The sequence below is a fragment of the Octopus bimaculoides genome, chromosome 12, assembly GCF_046866305.1.
Source record: "Octopus bimaculoides isolate indiv1 chromosome 12, ASM4686630v1, whole genome shotgun sequence".
In the NCBI taxonomy this organism is placed as follows: domain Eukaryota; kingdom Metazoa; phylum Mollusca; class Cephalopoda; order Octopoda; family Octopodidae; genus Octopus; species Octopus bimaculoides.
In genome coordinates, this window is record NC_142939.1 from 7,122,887 (window position 1) to 7,148,500 (window position 25,614).

Consider the following 25,614-nt stretch of genomic DNA (forward strand, 5'->3'; position numbering starts at 1 on the left):
GCGTAACTGTGAATGTAAATATTGTAAAAAAAAAATATTAAAAATATTAAAAAATTTTTAAAATACTAGAAAAAAAACACAAATCCTTTTATCTCCAAAGATGAGGTTAATATTCTGTCACTCTTTTACTTGTTTGAGTCATTGGACTGCAGCCATGCTGGGTCATTGCCTTGAAAGCTTTTTAGTTTATTATGCTTCTCTCAGTATTCAATTTTAAGTCTGATTCTTATCTGAACAATCTCTTTTTGTCTCATCATTTATTAAGACACCATTTTGTTTGGGTTTTTTCCAATTATTGTCTTTTCAACATGAAGGCAGATACTGATAGATATATAAACACACACATATAGTTTGAAGTTACCAATTTAACTCTCAAAGCATCTGTCATACTATGTAAGGGAATTGAATTCAAAACCTTGAGGTTTCAAGGCAAATTTCTTAATCACACAGCTCCATACCTAACTGATCAAAAAATGAGTATCTTATTAATGATAGATGCAGGTGTGGCTGAGTGGTAAGAAGCTTGCTTCCCAACCAAATGGTTCTGGGTTCAGTCCTATTGCATGGCACCTTGGCAAGTGTCTTTTGCTATAGCCTTGGCCAACCAAACCCTTGTCAGTGAATTTGGTAGACAGAAACTGAAAAGAAGCCAATTGTTTATACAGATATATATGTGTGAGGGTGGCGGGAGTTGGGATCTTCATTTCTATGATTACCCCCACTGCTTGACAACCAGTGTTGGTGTGTTTATGTCCCTGTAACTTAGTAGTTCAGCAAATGACATCAGTTGTACATGTACTAGTATTTTAAGAAATTAGTACTGGAATTGATTCATTCAAATAAAATTCTTCAGTGCCCCAGCATGACCACTATCTAATGACTGAAACAAGTAAAAGATAAATGGTAATACTATATGATAATGAATAAATATGCAATTATGGATTTAGAAATATACATTTTTTTTTGTATATATATATATATATATATATATATATATATATATATATATATATATATATATATATATATATATATCGTATCCAATCAAAAGTTTTATTATGAGTGAGGATCTTGTATTCAACTTCCAGCAAAATTCCATTACTTTTTAAGATACTTGGCTTTTATTGTGAATATATGAAAGTATTGATATATTTTAGAAATAATATATTCAATTCAATATCCACTCTTTCTACTATATGGTGGACACAGTTTAAAATACATGCAGGTAACCCATTCTAATTAATGATCTCTTTTGAAATATTTTCTTCAAATTTGTAAATACTTTATAGCCATCTTCATTACACCTGTGTTCTCTAAACAATGTAGTGCACCTGTAAAAGAAACACATTTCTTAGAGAAACCATTTTTCTCTAGAGCTTCCTTTACATAATTAGTGATTGTGTCTCTAGTTTCATTAGGTGTGTTCTTTAACTCAATCAGCTTTGACTGTAAACCACCATTCTTCCAGTCAAAGTACTGAATAATTACAGGAAATATCTTTATTGAATTGTGATTACTTCCATCTGTAGCAATTCCACAATATGCTATCTCATTTTCTTCAACATTTTTCAAGACAGCATTAACAGAATGCAGTGCAAGCGCAGAATAAACAATTGCTTCTGTTTTTGTTTGAGCACTAAAAATCTTCTTCACCATCCAAAGATAGTTTGTTTATTTTATTTTTTTTTTTGTGTGTGTTTTGTGTTTTTTCTTTGTTCTATTTTTTAGCTTTTTTTTTTTAACCCAGGCAAATGAACAGATCGTGGGTATGTCTAAGTAATTTCTGTAGCAGTGACAATATTTTCACTTTTACTACTAGGTTTGAAAAAACAAATAATGTATCAGTTTCATTGATGAGCTCTCTTCTTAAACTGCTTTCTTATAATTGTCTGCATTCATTTGTGTTTGCTAATCAGCAATATACAGTCCTGGTTTGCATACCAAACACTGCATTTCATATTCATCTTTGCCTCTCTTAAACATGGGAGTTTGGTCTGCAACTCTACAGAGATTTTACACTCTCGTTCAGGCAATTTGTCCACATGGTTTAGAGTTTCATTTTAGAAATATTCATCTAAAATATACAACATAAATCTATTAATAGTCAGTCATTACTCAATCTCAAATAAAGCCAGACAACAGATACAGAACCAATCTAGACGATTCATCAAGCCTGCTTCTTCACTGTTCTTCATTTAAATCTCATTAAATACAGCTGGATATACTGGTAAATGGGTGAACTAACACACTCTTCAGCATAGAAGTGACTGTACGCCTTATGAGAAACAAAATGAACCTTGTGCCTTAAGCAGAAACTATATAAAAAAGGAATTTGTACATTAAAAGATAAACTATTCTTTTAGTCTTTTATTCTTTTACTTGTTTCAGTCATTTGACTGCAGCCATGTTGGAGCACCACCTTAAAGGGGTTTTAGTCAAAGAAATTGACCCTAGGACTTATTCTTTGTAAGCCTAATACTTATTCAATCAGTCTCTTTTGCCAAATCGCTAAGTTGCAGGGATGTAAACACACCGACGTCGGCTGTCAAGCAATGGTGGGAAGACAAAGACATATACATACATATATACATATACACGACAGGCTTCTTTCAGTTTCCGTCTACCAAATCCACTCACAAGGCTTTGGTCAGCCCAAGGCTATAGTAGAAGCCACTTGCCCAAGGTAATAGGCATTACTTACCAAATACTAACAGCAGATATATACATATATATATATATATATATATATATATATATATATATAATGATTCTTTATAAGATGTCAAGTTCCAGGCTAATGTAATGGTATTTATGGCACCAGTTTGTCTATAAGTATTACATAACTTAGATAATTTTATTTAAAAACCTATTCTATTTCATAATAGCAATAATGATCAATGCAGACTGCATGTTAACAAAGAAATTCAAGTAATATTTTATAAATGTTATTTATATTTTCCTATGAGTGATTTATTGATTTCTGTCTATCGGCCCCACTTTCGAACCTCTTAAGTATGTAACTTGTTCTCGTATTTCTGCTGTGGATGGAGGAGGTCGAACAGCTTAATTGGACTTCTTTAACTGATGCAGACACAATGGGATAACAGAATAAATACTAAATGGTTGATATGATAAATACTGCTTGTTTATGTTTCATTTCCCCATGCCCACCTCCACCTTACAGAAGATCTTTAGCAGACAACATCAATAATCTCAAGCCAAAGTGGTACTTGATTTGCTGGAAAAAACAGTAAAATCTTCTCTCAGATAAAAAAAAAATGCACACCTTCCTAAAGCAAAAAGGACCTTGGCTAACAAGAGAGGTTCTATGTTCAAAATAACAATCACTTCCCTCTCAAATCAAACCATACCATCTTGAACAAGGAAATGCGCAGCCTAACAATTTATCAATGTGCTAGAAATAGCAGTCAAATAAAACCACAGTTTCAATGTCACCAATTCCAACACTTGAGTTAACAAGAGAGCTTAAAGTAAAATTGGCTGCTGTTTCTAAGAAGTACAGCAACTCCATAGAGATTCATAAAATTATCTGTCCCAAGTCAATAGTATTAGTAGCTTTTTACAAAATTTCACATTAAAAGTAGATTCATGAATGATCTTTGAATAAAGTTGATTTCTTCCTTTCCTTTTAGTTTTGCCACTCCCAGCCACTGTAAAAGACAGACATAGATAGGTAGAAGCATTGTTGTATGCTTTAGAAGTTTGTTTTAGGACCACATGTCTGTTCCTAGTACATAAATTATTACAAGCATGCTTTCTTTAACCTTAGATCAATCAAAGCTATGTGTGAGAAATTTGTTAATAGAAACTGTGCAGAAGCATAGGTGCATACACATGCTGTACGACAATACACACACACACACACACACACACACACACACACACACACACACACACACACATGCATATATACACATATAGATAGATATTGGTGTTCTTCTGTGTGTAGTGGTACATATAGATAGATAGGTGTAGCAAATAAAAAAAAAAATACCATATTGGGTTTAGATTTCAGTTATGTCTCTTTGGTTGACTTAGCGTTACATTTTAATTTACAAGGAGCAGGGTACACTAAAGCAAGTAACAGACAAATTAGTGTGTTCGAGATAATTGAATCATTAGATTATGCCACAGCATGGGTATAATCTAATGACTGAAACTAGTAAGAGAATAAAAGAGTGCTTTCATTTCTGATAAGTAAGACTTCATTTAGCAATTGATATCCTTTAAAACAAAGCGGTTGATTTTGATTTAACTCTGTTAGAATCAATCTTCATTTTGTACAACTAAAACGGAAGAAAGATGAGAATTATATAAACTAAATTACTAATATAAGAATCTGTAATCATATTTCTTTACTATGATAATTATCATTCCTCAACTTAGGTCAATCTGGCATTATATTCGAATGCAAATAGCTGTAATTAGTGCTGTTTCTTTATTATGGATAATTATTCTTAAATACACGGGAGTACATTAATAGATAGTCTGCAATAACAATGCAGTGAACATAGAAGGAAGATTCACAGTAAAGAGATATAATTTTCATCCTGAGCCAATGAGGAGAACCACTAGTTAGTTGCTGTATACTAGAAATAGCAACTAAATTTTTCTTCAAACCAAACTATATCCAGAAAAAAAAATACACACTAGATGATGTAGTTCTAGATACAAATAACTGGCTAGAACTAGAAAGACAGAGAAACAGATAGATAGAAGGGCCCTCATTAGTCAGGGTTGATCATATATCTGCACTTATATGTACAGGCCTGAGCATGGTTTTTCGTTCGTTTGTGTGAAAGGTTAGCAGCTGTCTATTCATGAAAGATCCCCTTCTCTATGCCATCCATGTTGTTCAAGGCTGGTTTTTCTTAAAAGCCCAAACAGCATAACACTAGCATCATAGGTATTGTTATTAGAATCCAAAGATCCTGTACAGATACTGAAAGGCATTTTGTCTGGGGCTGTTAAAGTTCTACTAATCCATCACTTTGGATTGGTACTTCATAAATTTTAGTGACTGGAAAGTTGATCTTAGAATGATCTGAGCACAGAGTCAGAACCACAAGGCATTCTGTTCAACATACTAACATCTCTGTCACATTGACACATATCTATAGAGCACAATGTGTGTGTGTGTGTGCATTCAAACACACACAGATTTCTTTATTATGAACAATGTACATCTGTAGATTAACATCAAAGACGCACTGAAATATAAGAATTTTTAGGTGCAGGTGTAGCTGTGTTGTTAAGAAGCTTATTTCCCAATGATATAGTTTTTCGTTGACTCTAATTGCATGGCACCGTTGACAAGTATCACCCTCTATAGACCTTGGCTGACCAAAGGCTTGTGAGTGGGTTTGGTTGACAGAAGCTGAAAGAAGCTCATGATATACACATACATGTGTGTGTGTGTGTGTGTTGATGGCATGTTAAAATTGTAAATGAGCATCAAAATATTACCTTGCTTAGAATCAGATGAGGGTTGGTAGAAATCTACCCCTGCAAAATTTCATCTGACCCGTGTATGCAAAGAGAAGTGGGGATTAAATGATGATGATGATGAACTCTCTTTTGCATTTTTAGCCATTATCTACTGGTCTCCCCTGCCATGGACCAGCATCAGAATTCAGGAAATTAGTCTTATGAGTCTATAACTCAGGAAGGACCTTTGATTCTTCTTTTTCCCCACCAGATGGTTTAGTTAAGAAATAAACTAGTCTTAATTCTTAAATACATCGTCTTTCTATTAGCTTTCTATGATTAATGAAAATTATGAAAAATATTCTTTACAACATCTGTGCATTTGTGATGCAGGAAAACTGTTCAAATCAATGGAATGAAATAAATCAAAACCAGAGCTATGTGATACATCAAAATTCATATATTTACTTCAGTGTCTTAGTTGTTGATTTACAAATATACTTTGTGTAACATATAACATTTGTAGAATATTAATGTTCATTTGTTCGTAGCTGATTATTCATTCTGTCATATTCTGAGTTTCTAGCTTCCGTGCATTCATTGAGTGTATACCTATCTACTAATCTGTCTGCTTGTCTGTCTATCCATCTACCTCTCTATATATATATATATATATATATATATATATATATATTTGTGTGTGTTGAGTACCACTTTTCTCAATTGTCCACTCACTTGTATATAAATGTCTTTATACGTCTCTGTGTGTGTATATGTATATATATGTATGTGTGTGTGTATATATCATCATCATCATTTAATGTTTGTTGCCCATGCTGGCATGGGTTGGACAGTTTGACCAGGGCTGACATGCTGGAAGGCTGCACCAGACTCCAGTCTGATTTGGCATGGTTTTCTACGGTTGGATGCCCTTCCTAACGCCAACCACTCTGAGAGTGTAGTGGGTGCTTTTACGTGCCACCAGCATGGGTGCCGTTTGCGTGACACTAGTATCTGCCATGACTGTGATTTTGCTCTGTTTGATGGGTCTTCTTTTCGATCATAACATTATGCCAAAGGTTTCAGTCATTGCTTCCATGAGGCCTAATGCTTCTGTCAAATAATAATAATAATAATTTTGGCACAAGGCCACTTGACTGGCACTTTATTTTATCATTCTGAAAAGATGAAAAGCAAAGTTGATCTCAGTGGAATTTGAACTCAGAATGTAATGAACCAAAAGAAATACACTAAGCATTTTCTCCAACCCTCTAATGATCCTACCATCTCATCACCTTAATAATAATAATAATAATAATAATAGAGATCTGAAACATTGTATGTAAATCTGAAGAAAACAGCTGCAAAAAACTTTAAATGTATCTTTATAATTAGCTAAAAGCATTGAATATTACTGTATATTTTTTTCATATCATCATTTGAAATTTATTTAATTATTATTTGAGTTTGTGTTTGTATGTATGTGTATGAGTGTTTTGGAAAATATATGCTTATACATCTGTATTCATATATATATATATATATATATATATATATATATATATATATATATATATATACACACACACACATATATATATGAGAGAGAGAGAAAAGTTAGTCTGTATTTGTGTATTTGGATATATGTGTTTTTATAATTATATAAATAGTGTGTGTACATATGTACATATTTGTATAAATAAGTATAACGCTGCTATTCTTTGAAACATCTATTGCTAAAAACATTACTGCGACATAGATTTAATAGTCTTTCTGACTTTCAGATTTTAATCTTATTGAACTTTTGAAAGAGTACAAAAAAGATTTGTTAAATATTTTATCCGTTCTGTTATTATTTAACCCTAGGTCCACTCTGATTAAGCAACTCTGTCATCACAGCTATTCATGTGACTACCCTATGCCTTCATGTGTCTGGGATCTAGGGTGTAGCCCAGTATGTCCTTTTTTTGTCTTAAGATAGTAGGGATGTGATTTAAGATAATTTTTCTTCTCCAAGCAGGTTATCAGCAACATAAATGCTCTCCCATCGTTTCGGGTTTGTTTAAATTATTGAAGGAGTCAGGTGGATAAGCAGTGAATCAAGGGAGAAAATATATTTCACTATTTTGTTGAGTCTCTTTATGTACCAAGAGTCACATCCTGTCAGGGTTGACTTTGCTTTACATCCTTTAGTGGGTTCATAAAAGAAAATATCAGTTATTACTATTTATTATCATGTTAGCCATAAAAATGTGATACTTATAAAGACATTCCAGTTGTGGTCATCTTGTCTATATTTTTAGATGGGTTTAGTCAAGCAATTTAATCCTAATACTTATTCTATCAATCACTTTTAAACGGTTATAAACAAACTAACACCAGTTATCAAGTGATGGAGGTCCAAATATACACACACACACACAAACAGTTTCCATCTACCAAATTCACTCACAAGGCAGTGGTTGTAGCAGAAGATACTTGCCCAAGTTGCTGCACTGGTGGGACTGAACCCAGAACTATGTCATTGTAAAGTAAGCTTCTTAACCACACAGCTATGCCTACGTCTATACACAGAATTACATTTTGCATTCCATCTATTCTTTTCAAAAGACAGTCATTTGTGATTGGAGGGATATTTACTACTATTTCCAAGACACTGATTTACCCTATAAATGTTACATCGCTAGTTTGTATCAGTACCGGTTAAGTGGTGGAGTTGATCAAAACAATTCTTCAACTCGATATCAACAAGTGGATGATATTTGATGCTGAGCAACTTTTATGCAAACAATGGAATAGCATTTCTTGAGTACACGGTAGGATGTGAGAGCAAAACTCCATTGCAGATCTCACCTGAGCTTTGCAGAGAATTAATAATTATTGGGGAAATGAAATATTATTATTGGTGTTGAGGAAGTGTGTGTGTGTGTGTGTGTGTGTGGACGTTTGTACATACATATGAATGTAGATATTGTTGTTTGGCCTGCAATCCAGTTTCTGTCGCATTGTTATATAATGACAAAGAATTAAATAGAAATAAATTGAATTGAATTCTATGGTGTCACAACACATTATCATCTCTTACAATGATGATGTATTAATGATGTTGAATAGATAAGATAACCAAAGTGAATTCTGCCTCCTGAACAATATTATACTTACCGATATGATTGTTCCCATAGACAAAATGCAACTTGCAGAAAAAAATAAAAAAAGAAAGCATTCTAAACATCCTTAATATTTGGAGATATTTTGTTTTTCAAAGGATTCCCTTTAGAATTTTTGTCTTTTAGATTTAAACAGAATCCTTGGATGCAACTGTCATTTTATTATTACATTATGTTTCAGTTCATTCATTTATAATACAAAATTCATCAGTTTGGATATATTTGATGATATTATATAAATTTCACATATATTTCACAATATGGTGAAAATATTTTTCGATACTTCTTTGTAAAACCTATTATTTGTATGTCAGAATGTGTTTTAGCTAGCAAAACAATAGATATAAACCTGGTGGCTAATGATGATAGGAAATAAAACTGACGTTTATATAAAATTGTTCCCTTATGAATACATTGAATACATTGCTTTCATCATGTATTATGAAATCAAATATGTGTATGTATGGATATGGGTGTTAGTGGTAGGAAGTGGATAGGTGTGTTTTTCAGAAACCCAAAAACTGGAGGTCTGCTGAGAGGAGAGGGAAAGAGAGAAGGAGAAGGAAGAGTTAGAGAAATACAATGAGATATAAAAAAGCTAAACAGAAAGAAATATGATGACAATGGAAAACACAAAACAGAGAGAGCAAAAAAGTGAAATGTAGATAGAGGGAGAAAGGCAGGATTGGAGAAGCGAGAGCATGGAAGAGACAGATGTTGTTATTGAGAGGAAGACAGAGAGAACTGGTTTTATTACAGTCACTTCTTAGCAAGTCAGATCGAGAGGAGAAAGAGAGAAAGAAAGAAAGAGAAAGAGTGTGTGCACGCATATGCATGCATGTGTACATGTGTGTGTTTCTATCAAAACTATAACCTTGATATGTAGGTTTGTAAAATGTTTCAGTATGACGCTGTTACATCATGTTATTTATGAGAAATTTGTATAAGAAATCTGAAGCAATCTTGTAGTAGTACTACTCTATAATCATATAATCAATTCAACTGAAGTAACATTATTGCAAACATGAATAACAAACTACAACAAACAAGCTATAACTAAAGAAGCTACATATATATATATATCTATATATATATATATATATATATATATATATATATATATATATATATATATATATATATATATATGCATATATATATGCATATATATAAAGTGTGTGGGTATAAATATGCAAAATATATACTCCCAGTCACTTAAACATCTCAGAAATAAGCTCCAGCCTAATGAGACAAGTATGTATAGAGTCATACACACACACACACACATCATCCAACCCATGCCAGCATGGAAAATGGACATTAAAGGATGATGATAATGATATATACATATACACACACTCACACACATATATGTATATAAAAAGCTGGCTCTCCATTGGTTATCACAAGGGTTCCAGTTGATCCAATCAACAGAACAGCCTGCTCATCAAATTAACATGTTTAAGGACACCCAGTACTACTTTTGCAGAGCACAAGTTGGGAACTACTGATCTAGGATAGATAGGAAGTATATCAGACCTGCCTGACCCATATCAGCATAGGAGAATCAGTGAATGCAGGTGACAGTGGCAGTGGCATCATCATCATCATCATCATCCATGTTGATGATAAGGAACATAATTAATTGAACAACAGTTCTATTAATATAAACTGGTCACTAACTTGCTAATATGAGATCCCCTATAATATAAACGGGCCAATGAGAGAGCCTGCATTTGGTTGCTCAACTTACCAGAAGCAGTAGCTAAATCTTTCTCATACTACAGCATGATGTTTTAAACAGAAATGAGATCCACTGCCAGAGAGACAAAAAAATGGTTAGGCGTGTAGTCAACACTGAGATGCTTTCAATCATTGGTTTGCTTGATCAGGGCTGATCAACAACTGCAATGACGATTATGAATCATACTAAGTGTATCCTAGTTTGAGATTTTTGTTAGTAATTTATTGATGCATATATTTAAATGAAACTGTTTGAACAACTGAGTTTAAATGTTTTAAAATGTATATAAAAATGGGGTGCTTTTAGCAGAACCCATTCTGTTGCGAGTATTCAGACTAGATCTACAGCGTGAGAGTAACTTTTCTATTCTATTTTTTAACCCCCTTACAACACACACACACTTGTCTTTATTAGATTTTTTTCCCATTTCGATTTTGATAACTTTATTTGATAACATGGCTTATATTCTGAAAGGTCAGGTCATTGACTGAAACTGTGTATTCTAACATAGGCAGAAGACTTTTGATTGAAATAATATCCACACATTGTGTTGCATCAAGCTTGTATTAACATGATCATCTAACTGTGCAATATGCTTCCATGATCAAAATGGAATATTTTTTTTTAAATTGCTGATTCATCCAGGTCATTTTTCAAAGATTAAAAGATAGATTATATCAAAGAAAATTATTCAACAATCAAAATATAAATTTAAAAACAAAATGTGGCAAATAAACAAGGACAAAATAGGAATTGGATTCAATTACGGCATTTAAATGCATGTTAAATAAAGTTACTTGCTAAAAAGAAAATTAAATCAAAAGAATTCTGCTTAATACAGAAATTTGCATCACTATGATAACATTTTCAGTTTAATTTCATCTAATTATCCTTTTCAAAATAAATTGCTGAAATTGGTTTAGACAAACATGTTGAAAACTAGAACTTATTTATTTAATTTGTTTTATTTGGGCAAATAGCATTATTGGTTCTGGCTTTTAATGGACCAATCACTAGTTTACTTGCACTAGCAAGTCTGAAAATGAAGTATCTATAACTTTGTGTACAACAAATATTGCAAGGGATCTTGTTAAAAAAGGCAATAGTTTTTTTTTTTTTTATTGCTAGTGATTCCATCCATTTCCAATGTATCTCAGTTCAAGAGATACTTTGTTGAATATACACACACTCACACACACACAACAGCATCAACACAGCTTCCATCCACTGAATTCCACTCGAAGGATGTAGATCAACTCAAGACACTTGCACATGATGTTGTGCAACAGGATCAAACACAGAATCATGCAGTCACAAAGCAAACGTTTTAATCCCACAACTATTTTATCTCTCAAGAGATATATCAGAAGCAAATATATGTTAAAGCTAAAACAATCCAGAGAAATGAGCAAAGTATATTAGACCCATCTTATACATGACTTTCAGGGCATCCATACAATGGAGTATCCAAAAGTAACTTCAAATGTTCTCTATAGGACAAGCCCATTGTAATTCAGGCGTCTGCTTCTAGAAGCCACTTGATGTGACTCTCAGGCATCAGTCTGCTGACCGGCGTTGTCCAGTGGGGGGGGGGGGGCATACTGGTCTTTGTTTTGCAGTGCTTCTCCCCTGTTCATTAATTTTTGCAATGGCTGAAACGAGGAACAGCAGGTTTCTGTGAAATTCTGTTTTCTGCTGGGGAAAATGGCAGCCAAAAGCAGTCCCCATGCTTCAAACAGCTTACAAGGTTGCTGCCAAGAGCAAAACAGAAGTTTATGAGTGGTTTTCACATTTTAAGAATGGTCCACTTATCACTTGCTGATCAACCTCATTCAGGGCAAACATCAACCTCCCAAACGAATGAAAACCTCTTATTGGGATACATTTAGTATCTTTTGTAATTTTTATTGTAGTTGTTAATTAATCCTGATCAAGCAAACCTAAAATACTAAGCTTTTTTTTTTCTCTCTCTTTCTCTGGCAGTGATTCTCATTTCTGTCTAAAATAAGCTGTAATAAGAGAGACATTTAGCTGCTGTTTCTGGCAAGTTGAGCAACCACATGCCGGCACTCTCTTTGGCTCATTTATTTTATTGATTATCTTATATCAGCAAGTGTGATGTTTATATTAGTGACCAGTTTATACTAACAGAACTCTTGTAAAATTCATTATCTTCACCATCATCATCATCATCATCATCATCAACTTGCACATCATTATCTGCATTGACCATTTCTTCTATACTGACATGGGTTAGACATACAATTTATAACATTTTTCCATTGTCTCATCTGTGGGTCTATCATCACATTTTCTTCAGCTTTCTCTTCAAATATTTTCTGCTGAATATGTCAGCAAGAGATCCTTTACGTGGTTACCTAAACTGCTAAGTACACTAGCCAAATCCCCTTAAAATTGCACATTACCTTCTTGAAAAGAGAAGGTATGTTGAATAATGTGATGAATATGCAAAGCACCTAGTGAAAGACAGGATGGCTGTGGTTGGATCAGTTTTGATCATAGATTTGTTCTACCAAGACTAACCTGGGGCTGAACAACAACAAATACCTGTACTGTATTTTTGTCTGCTCCAATTGGAATGTCTCATAGGAGTGAGGGGCACAAGCATGACCATGTAGTTATAAGTGCAGGAGTGGCAGTGTGGTTAAGATGCTTGCTTCTCGTAATTTGGTTTTAGGTTCAGTCCCACTGTGTGGAACCTTAGGTAAGTATTTTCTACCACAGACATGGGTTGACCAAATCCTCATAAGTGGATTCAGTTGATGGAAACTGATAAATGAAACCCATTGCACACACATATATGTACATGTTTGTGTCTGTCTCCCACCACAGCCTAACAATTGGTGTTGGTTAATCTATCTCCCTGTAACTTAGCAGTTTAACAAAAGAGACTAATAGAATAAATACCTACCATGTACTAGGGTCGATTTGTTCATCTTGACATTTTCATACTTGTATCAGAATTGAAGCAGATTTTCTATGTCTGGAAGCCCTTCTTATCATCAGTCCTCATCTGTACATGACTACATATGTATACACATTGTGCTTCCAGGACTTCAGCTTCACCAAGATAGACTGGTTTTCTCCAATGGAAACAGATGTCTGTTTTCCTACTAACTCAATCATTGCCACATTAACTTTGAGTCCATTAAATTCCAGGTTTTGCTTTCACACATGGAATTCTGTCTCTAATTCTATTGCATATTTAATTATTGTGATGACATCATTTGCATTAAGGAGTTCCCATGAGCAACTGGAATTAAACTCCTCAGTTGTAGCACGAAGGACTTTGGTGATTAAGAAGGGACTGAGAACCAATCCCTGATTAACGATCAGCACAGTAAATTTATTATTGTGCTCATTAATTCACACCATACTGACAACATCTCTGTTCATGGCTGGTATGGATCTCACAACCTATTCATCTATCTCAAGCTTCCTCAGTGACCCCCAGCTTACAGACCAAGGGACCCTGTCAAAGGCCTCTCCAGGTCAATGAATACTAAGTACAGCAACTTACGTTTAGCTCAGTATTTCTCTTGCAATTGTTTCACTAGAAAGACAGCAAATGTAGCATCTTTCCCTGACACAAAATAAAATTGCATATCATTTAGTCTAACTCAGATTCTCTTCTCTAATTAATTGAGTCATAATTCTTTCCATAAATTTCATGGCCTCATCCACCAATGTGATTCTTCTGTAATATCTCTCTCTCTGGAAGGCATCTCTTTTATTATATGTGTGTGTGCCCCAGTGTGGCAGTACTCCAATGACTGAAACAAGTACTAGACTACACACACACACACACACACACACACACACACACACACACACACACACACACACACACACACACATAAATATACAAAATTAAGTAAATGACAAAGAAATGAGAATTAAGTAATACTGTTCTTTAGCCATTCAACTTTATATTACACTTTCTTTGTGACTAATGCTTTATTGCATTATTCTGAAACATTCACATTGAGTTCCAACACCAGGTTAATAGTATCACTATGCCTAAGCATAAACGTCTAGTTAGAATAGAGGCAGCTGACGAAGGATTAATTCCAAGTGGCAATCTGTTTTCCTATGTGTTCGTTCCGTGGTCTGTAGTTCATTGTTCTAACGTCCTGTACCCTGATATGCATCTATATACACATGTAGATGTAAGTATGTACATATATGTGTGTATACATGCATATATATTCTTTGTATTATATACCTATATATATATATATATATATATATATATATATGAACAATTATATATAAATATGTGCTGACAGACAGATAGATAGATAAGGTGTTTATATATATATATATATATATATATATTATACACACACACATGTATGCACATACATATGTATATACACATATAGAAATACATATACATGCATACACATAGATATACACACATTCATTCCTTCTCATAGTGTGTGCATGCATGTGTGTATCCCATACTTGTGAGTGTGCTCGGTTTTAAAATCTTACTCTGCCCTTGTACTATTTTTCAAGGGACTTAACTCATTTCAAGTATTTTAGAGTAATCTACCTTATCACTTTTTTTTTATAACCTTTATTCAAATATTTGTTTCTAACACGAAATTTATTACAATTGATTTAAAATTGATTATATAAATATAACAAGGAATTTCTTAGATCAGAAATGTTTCGCTTGGAATATTGCTATTAGTTGTTTTGAGGGTCTTACTGATTAGAAACGTAGTATGGTAATAACTGATCGATTAACCTAATTTTGCTTTCAACAATCACTTCATTTCATTGAAGCAAGGTTGAGAATATTTAATCTGTTGCTAGTTTCAACCATTAAGCTGTATTTATGCTCTGGCAACCCCAATGATGTTATATGCTACCTTTCCTTTCTCGTGTTCTTGTTGATGCTGTTGAGCTCTGGTTGTAACTACTTCATCTTTTTATAAGACAGTCGGTATCTAGAACTGTACTATTTAATCAGCCCTTCTTTTCCTTCTTTTGTTAGTGACATGTGTTTTAACGCACATTTCTCTGCTATTTCTAGCTGTTCAAGTAGGAGGTCCTTCATTGGATTCCTCTGTTTAATATATATGTAATGAGGCCTGTGCCCAGCATCGCCTTTCTGGCACTTGTGCCGGTGGCACATGTAAAAACTTTTGAGCGAGATCGTTGCCAGTGCCGCTGGACTGGCTCTTGTGCGGGTGGCACATAAAATACACCATTTTGAGTGTGGCCGTTGCCAGTACCTCCTGACTGGTCTTCGTGCCGGTGGCACGTAAAAGCACCCACTACACTCTCGGAGTGGTTGGCGTTAAGAAGAGCATCCAGCTGTAGAAACTCTGCCAAATCAGATTGGAGCCTGGTGTAGCCATCTGGTTCACCAGTCCTCAGTCAAATCGTCCAACCCATGCTAGCATGGAAAGCGGACGTTAAACGATGATGATGCGACAAGGTGAAGAGCTGGCAGAACCGTTAGCATGTCTGGCAAAATGCATAGCTGCATTTCATCCATCTTTATTTTATTGCAAGAGTGTGTCAGAATTGAAGCAGATTTTCTATGTCTGGAAGCCCTTCTTATCATCAATCCTCATCTGTTTCCAAATCCAGGTCGGCCTTAGTCAGGCAGACATATGATTACGAACATTCTATTCATGACCATCTCATCTGATTTTTAGGCATACCCTGACTACATTGTTTATTTAAGATGTTAAGGCGTGAGTTAGATTGGCTACTATTTCTTGCAGATTGAGTGCTGACATAGATGCTTTCACTTTGTGAATGTACAAGGTGGTACCAAAAAGTTCCTGAACTAGTTCTATAGTACTCCAACAAATGGCAGCACATGGTTGTGCAGTGACAGCTAGAAATGACCTTCATGAGGCAGCGTGCTGAGTGACATAATCACCTGAAAGCAGAACTGGCACACACTACATCCACTCCTTTTCATAACCTTCTTTTTTCCCCAACCACCATCTCCCTAAACCACTTGCATTCCTCATTATCTTCCTCCAGCCATACTCTCTCTCTTTCTCCTTAACACTTCCTTTATCTTCCATCACTTCTAATTCCCTCACATATCTAATATACTCCATGCCTCTTGAGTCACTCCTAAATATCTCATCTTCAATTATCCCTTCTAATCCTCTCTCTTCACATTCTTTTGAAAATCTTCTCCTCTGTCCTTCCAACCCACTCACCCAGTCCAATCTTGTCTATCACTCCACTTATATTCACTGTGCCCCCAGCACTGTACTTTCAGAGTTTGTCCTGATATATATCCACCGCCATCTCTCTTACTCTCTCTCCATCTCTGTCTTTCTTTTTTTCTCTCTCTTGTTCTTCAATTCGGTTATCTTTGTATCTCTTCTGCAGCGAAACACCTATCTCTCTCCACTCTATTATCCTTTTAATGTTTCATCAACTGACACACAGCCAACTCCCTCAATACTATTCCCCCCACCCCACCAGTTGAAGGGACTTTTATCTTGTCTTGCAAGTTACTTGGTGGTCCTGCCAGTGCTGGTGCTATAAAAAAAAAGCACCCAGTACACTCTGTAAAGTGGTTGGCTTTAGGAAGAGTATCCAGCCATAGAATCCATGCCAAAACAGACAATAGAGCTTGCTAGCTCATTTCAAACTGTCCAGATGATATGTATATATATATATATATATATATATATATGTAGGTATGGTGATGTAAGCAGGAAAAATAGAACTCAATGTATGATTATATGTGTATTTTTATTAATATTTAGCAGAAGCAACAGAACAATTGAAGGGCCGAGAGTTTCATGAAGTGCCAACACAAGAAACTCTCTGCCTTTGAGTCACTCTGTTACTTCAGCTAAATATTAATAAAAACATCCATCCATCCATCCATCCATACACACACACACACACACACACACACACACACACACACACACACACATACATACATACAAAGACATACACTGCAGAGAAAGAAGAAGAAGAGAGATAAATGTTCTCTTTTGCAGTTCTAACACTGTGCTGTTATCTCCTATTCTCTTCGCTATTATTTCATTTACTACACTGACATTTATTGTCTTGCTGAAACATCTATCTTGTCCATTCCCAATTCCCAAATTGTTATTATATCATGCTTGATGATAAAACTATATCTTCGGGGTTATTTCATTCACATCATTTTTCACCATTTCCATGGCTGCCACCGCATTTTATTCTTTTTTTTTTTTTTTTGTTATTGAAACTAAATTTTAACTTATATTTTCTCTCCTTTTTCTTTTTTTTTTGTTCTTCCACACCTTCCCTATCTCTTCTCCTTCCCCCATCACTTCTCCCTCTTTAACCATAAATTTATTTCAATATGTTTATGTATTATTACTTTAATTCTTTCTAGAATAATAACATCACTTTCCTTCCATCTTGTTTCCTCTTTCTTGTGTTTCATAAAAAAGAAACATTCTTTTTATATTATAAATTATATTAAAAACTTGAATTTCTTTTTCTTGCTTTTTTTCTTTCAATATTTGTTCCCCACCTTCTGTTACATTTTATTAAAATATGTTTTTGTTTTTTTTTGGTGAAGGGTGCTTGTTTACTTTTGTCTTTGTTTTTTGGATTTTTGGGGGTTTCTTTTTTTTGTTTGCTATGATATTCCTCAAAGAAATTTGTTTATTCAACCCGGAGAATAATTGGTTTTGATTAATACCCAGGCTCGTGTACAAAAACACACTTGCTTGGAGCCCACATATTCATACAATATTATACTGAGTGGTGCATTTTAAGAGTTAAATAACTTTTTTAATAAAAGGGTAAGAATGTTTTCCTTTTACTTATATATGTATATATATATATATATATATATATATATATATATATATATATTTTTACCTTAGAAATACTGTTGAAGTTTTTGTAGAATATAACATTCTGCAAATTCCTTCCATTTTCAGCTTCACTGAATTAAACAATTATTAGGCAGTGTTTCATGGTATGTTGTAATGTATCTAGCTTCAATGCCCTAATTTCTTGCCAATATCCTTCTTTAGTTTCCACAGCATTTAAGGCTTGTTTACACAAGCTATTTCTTTAAGATAACCCTAAAATAAAAAAATAACCAGGAGTGATTAAATCTAAAATGGAAAATGAATTTTGTACCACCAAAAACAATAAAAAGAAGAAAAGAAGATAATTTTGGCAAGGTGGTAAGATAAATCAGGCTAGCCTTTGTATTTTACCAGAGATAACTGAAGAATGTTAAACTACAATTCTACTAAATATAAATCTATATCATATATAAATAAATTCTTTTATTATATTTTAATTCACACACACACAAACATCTCAGAAGTAAATAGGAACCCCTCATTTACCACTTCATCTGTGTAGATTCTACCTGGTGCTTCAAACTTATGTGTTAAGCCCTAAATGTCTTCTGAAATGCTCGCTCAATATGAATACTGCATTATTATGGTGTGTTTTTTTATAATTCATCCATGTTAAGTAGAATATAAAGATTGTTGTTTGGTACTAATACTGCTTCTGTCACTAATATCTAATTTTTACCCAGCCCACCAGCCATTTGCAACACCCATTCCTGATAAGCTGCTGTCTTTCTATATATCATTCTATATATATGACCATGACTGGGGTAAACCATAACAATTGTGTCTTCTTTAGAATCTTGTTTTACTGTTTCATATTATTGATATGTAAAGTATTGAATATATATCCTGTCATTGATCGATATTAATCTTTCTTTTTGTTTTTGTTCCAGTCACAGGTGGAAGGTACCAGCGGTATTATACTCCACATTTTGGCACTCGTGTAAATAACATCACATCATACATTGGAGACACAGCAACACTTTATTGTTCTATAATAAATCTGGGCACAAAAACAGTAAGTTTTTATCTAGATATTCTTTCTCACCTCCTATTTAGAAATCACTTCATAACACCTGGATCAGTGCACATCGATCTGCTTGCTCACTCTTCAACATACACCACTTGTCCTATAGATGTACACTCAAACTTCACTTTGCTGTTTTTATTATTATTACATTGGCCTTTGCTTCTTAGAGCTGGCTGATCTTGAACCATCTCCACTCATACCTAATGCGCCCACTATGATAGGAATTGTTTCCACATTCGAGTTACCTCTATTTCCAGGTCTTTCTATTTTGAAAGTTATCATCATTATTATTATAATTGCCTTTGCACAGCTTCTAACGCTGGAGATGTACTACAGTGTCAGCTGTTCCCTACCAGTGAAATAAGGTAACACCTCTTATTTTTCGAACACCTTTCGGAGTACTCGAGCGGTTCCAAGCAGTGCTGTTTTCTGCAAGTGCTCCACCCTTATTGCAGCCCCTATTTGTTCCATGTCCTTCTCGAGATTTTTGCTCACTGTTCACGGGGCTCCGCCAATTAGTGGTACTACTGCTACCTTTTTCATCGACCACAACTGCTTAACCTCCCAAGCTAATCTGTCATATCTCTCGCCTTTTCTTTCTTCCCTATCGCATACCTTGTTGTCAGCTGGACATGCTATATCTATGATCCAGCATAGTTTGCTTTCTTTCTCAATTAAGACTATGTCTGACTTCCTGTTCTCTATCTCATGGTCACACTGAATCATAAAATCCCAGAGGATCTTTGCATTTCTATTTTCAACGATGCCTTCAGGTTTGTGGTCATACCAATTTTTTGTTTTGTCAAGTCCATACTTGTTGCAGAGTGTCCAATGGACAAGCCTGGCTATATTGTCGTGGCCGTTTTCACTGAGGTCTGGAGAGCCAGTGGCTGCACCAGCCTCCAATCTGGCAGTGTTTCTGCATCTGGAGCCTGGTGCAGCCACTGGCTCTCCAGACCTCAGTGAAACCATCCAACCTATGCCAGCATGGAAAACGGACGTTAAACAATGATTATTATTATTATTATTATTATTATTATGGTTCACACATTTCTGTGTTTTGTTATATTCCTTTACATTTTCAGTTCAAAACCAGTTGAGGTCAGCTTTTCCTTTCATTGTTTCAGTATCCACAAAATAATACCAGTCAAACAGTCAATTGTTATCGACTAGCCTCCTACCACCTTCCATGACACTCCATCCTTACGACACTGTTAGAAATCAATATTACATGAAATATTTAAAATCATTTTACACTGAGAGCAACTGTAGGTGGCAGCACCAACAGTCCCCAGTAAAAAAGATTTTTTAATTTACTATTATTCAGTTATTGGAAAGCAGAATCAGTAAGATGTTGGGTGAGATGTCTTGCAGTATTTAATTATAAACCTTTGCATTCTGACTTTAAATCCCACAACAGAAGGATTTAAAGTCAGAATGCAAAGGTCAGCTTTCTCTTTCACCTTTTCAGTGTCAATATGAAATAAATACTAATCAAATAATAGCCATATATATATATATAGAGATAGATAGATAGATAGATAGATAGATAGATAGATAGATAGATAGATAGATATAGACATATATATATATATTACTGACTATTGTCTACCCACCACGTTTTCTGGCTTTGTGCCTACATTACAAATCAGTGGTGGTAGTGTAGTAGTAGTAGTAGTAGTAGTAGTAGTAGTAGTAGTAGTAGTAGTAGTGGTGGTGGTGGTGGTGGTGGTGGTGGTGGTAGTAGTGTTTTAGTTGCACAAGACAAATAGTGAATAATTGCAAAAATGAATAGTTATGAATAATTACACCAATCAAATAATAAGGAAGATGCCAACGTCAAGTGCTGACCACACAAGTTGTACAATGAGATAATTGACCACGTAATTTCCGCCTGCCAGTCCTTGCCAAGTCCCAGTGTGTTTACACACTGGGACTTGGGTCAGTGGCTGTATACACAGGACAATATACCAACATTTTGATGTGTAAATGGATAAGAAGTAAAGTGCAGTACATGAATATGACCCGTTCACAATAATCTGGGACATGCCCATCTAGACTAGTGTGAAGATCAAAGCAAACTATCCAGATATGATTTCCAAGGATGGAAAGGAAAATGATTCTACTTTATTAGACAGACATCTCAGTATCTTTTGATTGAAATATAGCTTGGAAGGACCTGGAGAAACAGTCAAAATACAAAAATGCTGGATGCAAACTAATCAGTGTGTAGGATAAAATTTTGAGTAACTGATGCCTTACTGGTTTCAGTTATTGGACTGGCTATACTGGGCACCATCTTGAAGGATTTCGTCAAACAAAACACCACCCCGTACTTATTTTTTCAAGGGTGCACTTATTTTATTAGTCTCTTTGACCAAATTGCAAAGTTACAGGGTTATAAACAAACCAGCACCAATTGTCAAGTGATGGTAGTGGTGGTGGTGTGAGGGAGGACGAATACAAAACTACACACATTGAAATATAAGCAACAGGCTTCTTTCAGTTTCCGTCCACTCATAAAGCTTTGGTTAGTCCAGGTCTAGAATATAGAACACTTGTAAAGACGAAAGCCCTGTAAAGATGAAAGAGAAAGTCAAGGCTAGCAGAATTTGAACTTAGAACATAAAGACAGACGAAATGCCACAAAGCACTTTGTCTGGTGGGCTAGCAATTCTGCCAGCTCACTGCCATAATAATAATAATGATAATGATGAAAATAATAATAATAATAATAATAATAATCACAACAACAACAGTAATAAAAATTTCAGTTTCACTCTGATATTTTCATTTGTTCAAATGTGAAGTCTTTGAAATTCAACATTTTCACCACATGAAAGAGTAAATAGGTTCATCACATGAAAGTTTATATAAGTCCATGGACATTATATCTTGACGAAATTATCTAAAAATAAAAAAAAATACTCTATGGAGAATAAAGAAATGGATAAAGTGAAATACTTTTTCTTTATCCTGGCATTTGATGCTACAGTTATTTCTAAGAAGCAGACTGTTCTGTCAATAAAGAACACCTTGTACCTATGCTAGACACAAGTCAATAAAGAACTCCAGACTTGAAGGTAAAGATCTGAAGATTTTTTTTCTTTTTAGTAATTAATTTCATATAGATTGCTTACAAGGTTCCACTGACTAACCTTTACTTCTAACCAGAGAATTCCACTAATCAGTGGCTGAGCAAAGAAAACGAGGTGGCGAGGAGTGAGATCAGCTATAAGACTGCTAGAAATAACAACCTAAACTCCTTCAAACAACATGGTAATGGAAAGATGAAGATTATAACAAGAATACACTGATTAATTAGTGGTTTCCTTCATTATCAGATTATCAGGAGCTCTTCACATGTTCATACAATTTCTTAGAATAGCCAAATTTCATTACCTACAATCATCTTTAAAAAACAAATAGTAAATGAAAATCATTATATCCAAGTCTCATTCATTAAGTGATGTATTAAACATAAAATACCTGTAAAAGTGTAAAAGATTGCTTTGGGGCTTAGTTCTTTTCAATCAGGACCACTTTGAAGGGACTAAACTGTAATACTAATTTGCATATCAAGTTCTTGTATAGAGAAAGCGCTGACAGTCTTTTATTAGCTTAAATACCTGGCAATGAGAAATTAATGTTAGAACCTGTAGTGTGTCTTTTAAAGATTTAATACATATATTTCTTTACTTATCTTGACCTTTAAAATTAGACACCTAAATACATGTGCAAATCTGGGTAATTCTGTATAATGTGGCAAAACAAAAACCTGACACTTCAAACAAAGACCTTCTCATGCTAATAAAAGGTGTTGCTCTGAATTACAAGATTCTTGTCAACTCATGGCATACAAACTTGTCTGAATTTACTGTTATCCTTTAGTCATTGAACTGCGGCCATGCTGCAGCACTGCCTTGAAGGGTTCTGACAATTTGCTCCCAGTACGTATTTCTAAGCCTGGTACTTATTCTGTCATTCTCTTTTAGCTGAACTGCTAAGTTACATGGATACAAACAAACCAACATCAGTTGTCAAGCAGTGGCAGGGGACAAATACAAGCACAAAGACACACACACTCATGACAGGCTTCCACATAGTTTCCATCGACCTGATTTACTCACAAGGCATTGTTGGTCAGCCTGGAGCTACAGCAGAAGACATTTGCCCAATGTGCCATGCAGTAACACTGAGACTGAAACCATTTCCGCTATGTTTGTAACTACATCTTGCAAACTTAAAGATTTTTCCCAATAAATTTTAGCGCAAGGCCTGCTAATTTTCAGAGGAAGGCTAAGTCGATTGCAGAATGCAACAAATACTTATTTTATCAACACCAAAAGGATAAAAGGCAAAGCTGACCTTGGCAGCATTTTGAACTCAAAATAATTATAGTAATGATAACAACATTAATAATATAATACCTTATGAAATGTTTTCATGTCAAACATGATATCAATTACTAGGGTTATTATACTGTTCAATAAATGAATTTCTTTTTCAACTGTGCCATATTAATTCCAAAATATCAATGTTAGATTCCATTTATAGCTGAGAGGCAATTTTCAATTTCCCAGGGGTTTTATAAAATAATGGGCGATTATATAAGCAGAATTCATTATGCTAGTCCAGTTATCTGATATCACAGAAAAATTGGCTTTGTTAAATATTGCCTTAAATCAGCTACTTTAACATTGTGATGCAGGAAGTTAAATTGGGTGGATATTGTAGTCAGTTATGGATTAATTTAATCTCCCTCGAATGCTGAATCAAAATGCTTAACCATTTTGCCAGTAAACATATTTATAGGTTTGAATACAGTAGAGCGACAGAATCAGTTGACTGTCTTTTAGATTTGACTTCTGCCTCTTCTCATCTCAAAATCCAAATTCTGCCTGGCATCAGCTTTGTTTTCGTCATCAGTAAAATATGTATTGTAAGTCATTTAAGTGTGTAAATTTATGCTAATTTGTCATATCTATTCATATTATATAAATATATATGTATTTGTATATAGGAGTCACTGTGTGGTAAAAGAAACCTAAAACAAGGTTTTATGGGGTGTCTATTTACTTCTGTCATGTCTATATATATATATATATATATATAGATACTCTTTTACTTGTTTCAGTCTTTTGACTGTGGCCATGCTGGAGCACCGCCTTTTAGTCGAGCAAATCGACCCCAGGACTTATTCTTTAGAAGCCTAGTACTTATTCTATCGATCTCTTTTGCCGAACCGCTAAGTTACGGGGACATAAACACACCAGCATCGGTTGTCAAGCGATGTTGGGGGGACAAACACACACATACAAACATACACACACACATACATATATATATATATATATATATATATATATATATATATAAAATACAAAATGGGACAAGAAAGCAAAACATCCAGACAGTTAGGTGATACAAAAAGGGACAACAAAACATCCAGATAGACGATACAAAGAAAACAAGGATAGGTGGTTCTCTCCAGATTTTTTCGTCCTTGTTTTTGTATACATTCGCTGCTTTCTTCCAAGGAATCTGATGCTCTTAGCTTAGTTTTTCCTTGGGGGCGGGCCAGATTGGGGCAATCTCGAGTATAACCAGCCGAAATTGCAAGGATAATCTGGAACTCGACTGAGGAAAGAAAACTCCAAATGACCCATCCTTGTTTTCTTTGTATTGTCTATCTGGATGTTTTGTTGTCCCTTTTTTGTATCACCTAACTGTCTGGATGTTTTACGTTCATGTCCCGTTTTGTGGGGACAAACACAGACGCAAACACCCACACACACATAAATATATACGTATATACAACAGGCTTCTTTTAGTTCCTGTCTACCAAAATCCACTCACAAAGATTTGTGTGGCGCGAGGTTATAGTAGAAGATACTTGCCCAAGATACCACACAGTGGGACTGAACTCAGAACTATGTGGACAGGAAAACAAGCTTCTTACCACACAGTCACGCTTTTGCTTATGCATAATGAATCCACATTTCTTAAAGTAGGGACTATCTTGTTGTTATAATCTTTCCAAACATCTTAAAATAATAACTATTATGAAAATATATTTCCCAGAAACAGGTTGCCTTACAAACATTATCATCTTCATCTTGAAATTCCAGTGTATCAGAAAGGTGTCAAAGCAATTAAAAAATGAGAAAAGCTCAATTTTTAAAATTACATTGGCTTTAGTAACATATTTCTGTGCCTTGGGTCTTTAAAGAGTGTTCAACTGGAATTAGTCTCCTCTTTAGAAAAACCATTGTGTAAAGCATGTTTATGTAATTGTTAAAGTTAAGGAAGTAAGCTGTTAATAAAATCAAATGT

General features: G+C 34.5%; 1 protein-coding gene across 3 annotated transcripts in view; it reads left to right on the plus strand.

Moving 5' to 3' along the window:
- LOC106868246 (zwei Ig domain protein zig-8) overlaps positions 1 to 25,614 on the plus strand; it is a 363,647-nt gene that overhangs the window by 130,764 nt on the left and 207,269 nt on the right. For all 3 annotated transcript variants that reach the window (XM_089360695.1, XM_089360696.1, XM_052972069.2), the window contains exon 3: positions 19,142 to 19,266. In XM_089360695.1, the coding sequence (XP_089216821.1) occupies positions 19,142 to 19,266 (125 nt within the window). The remainder of the gene's footprint in view (positions 1 to 19,141; positions 19,267 to 25,614) is intronic.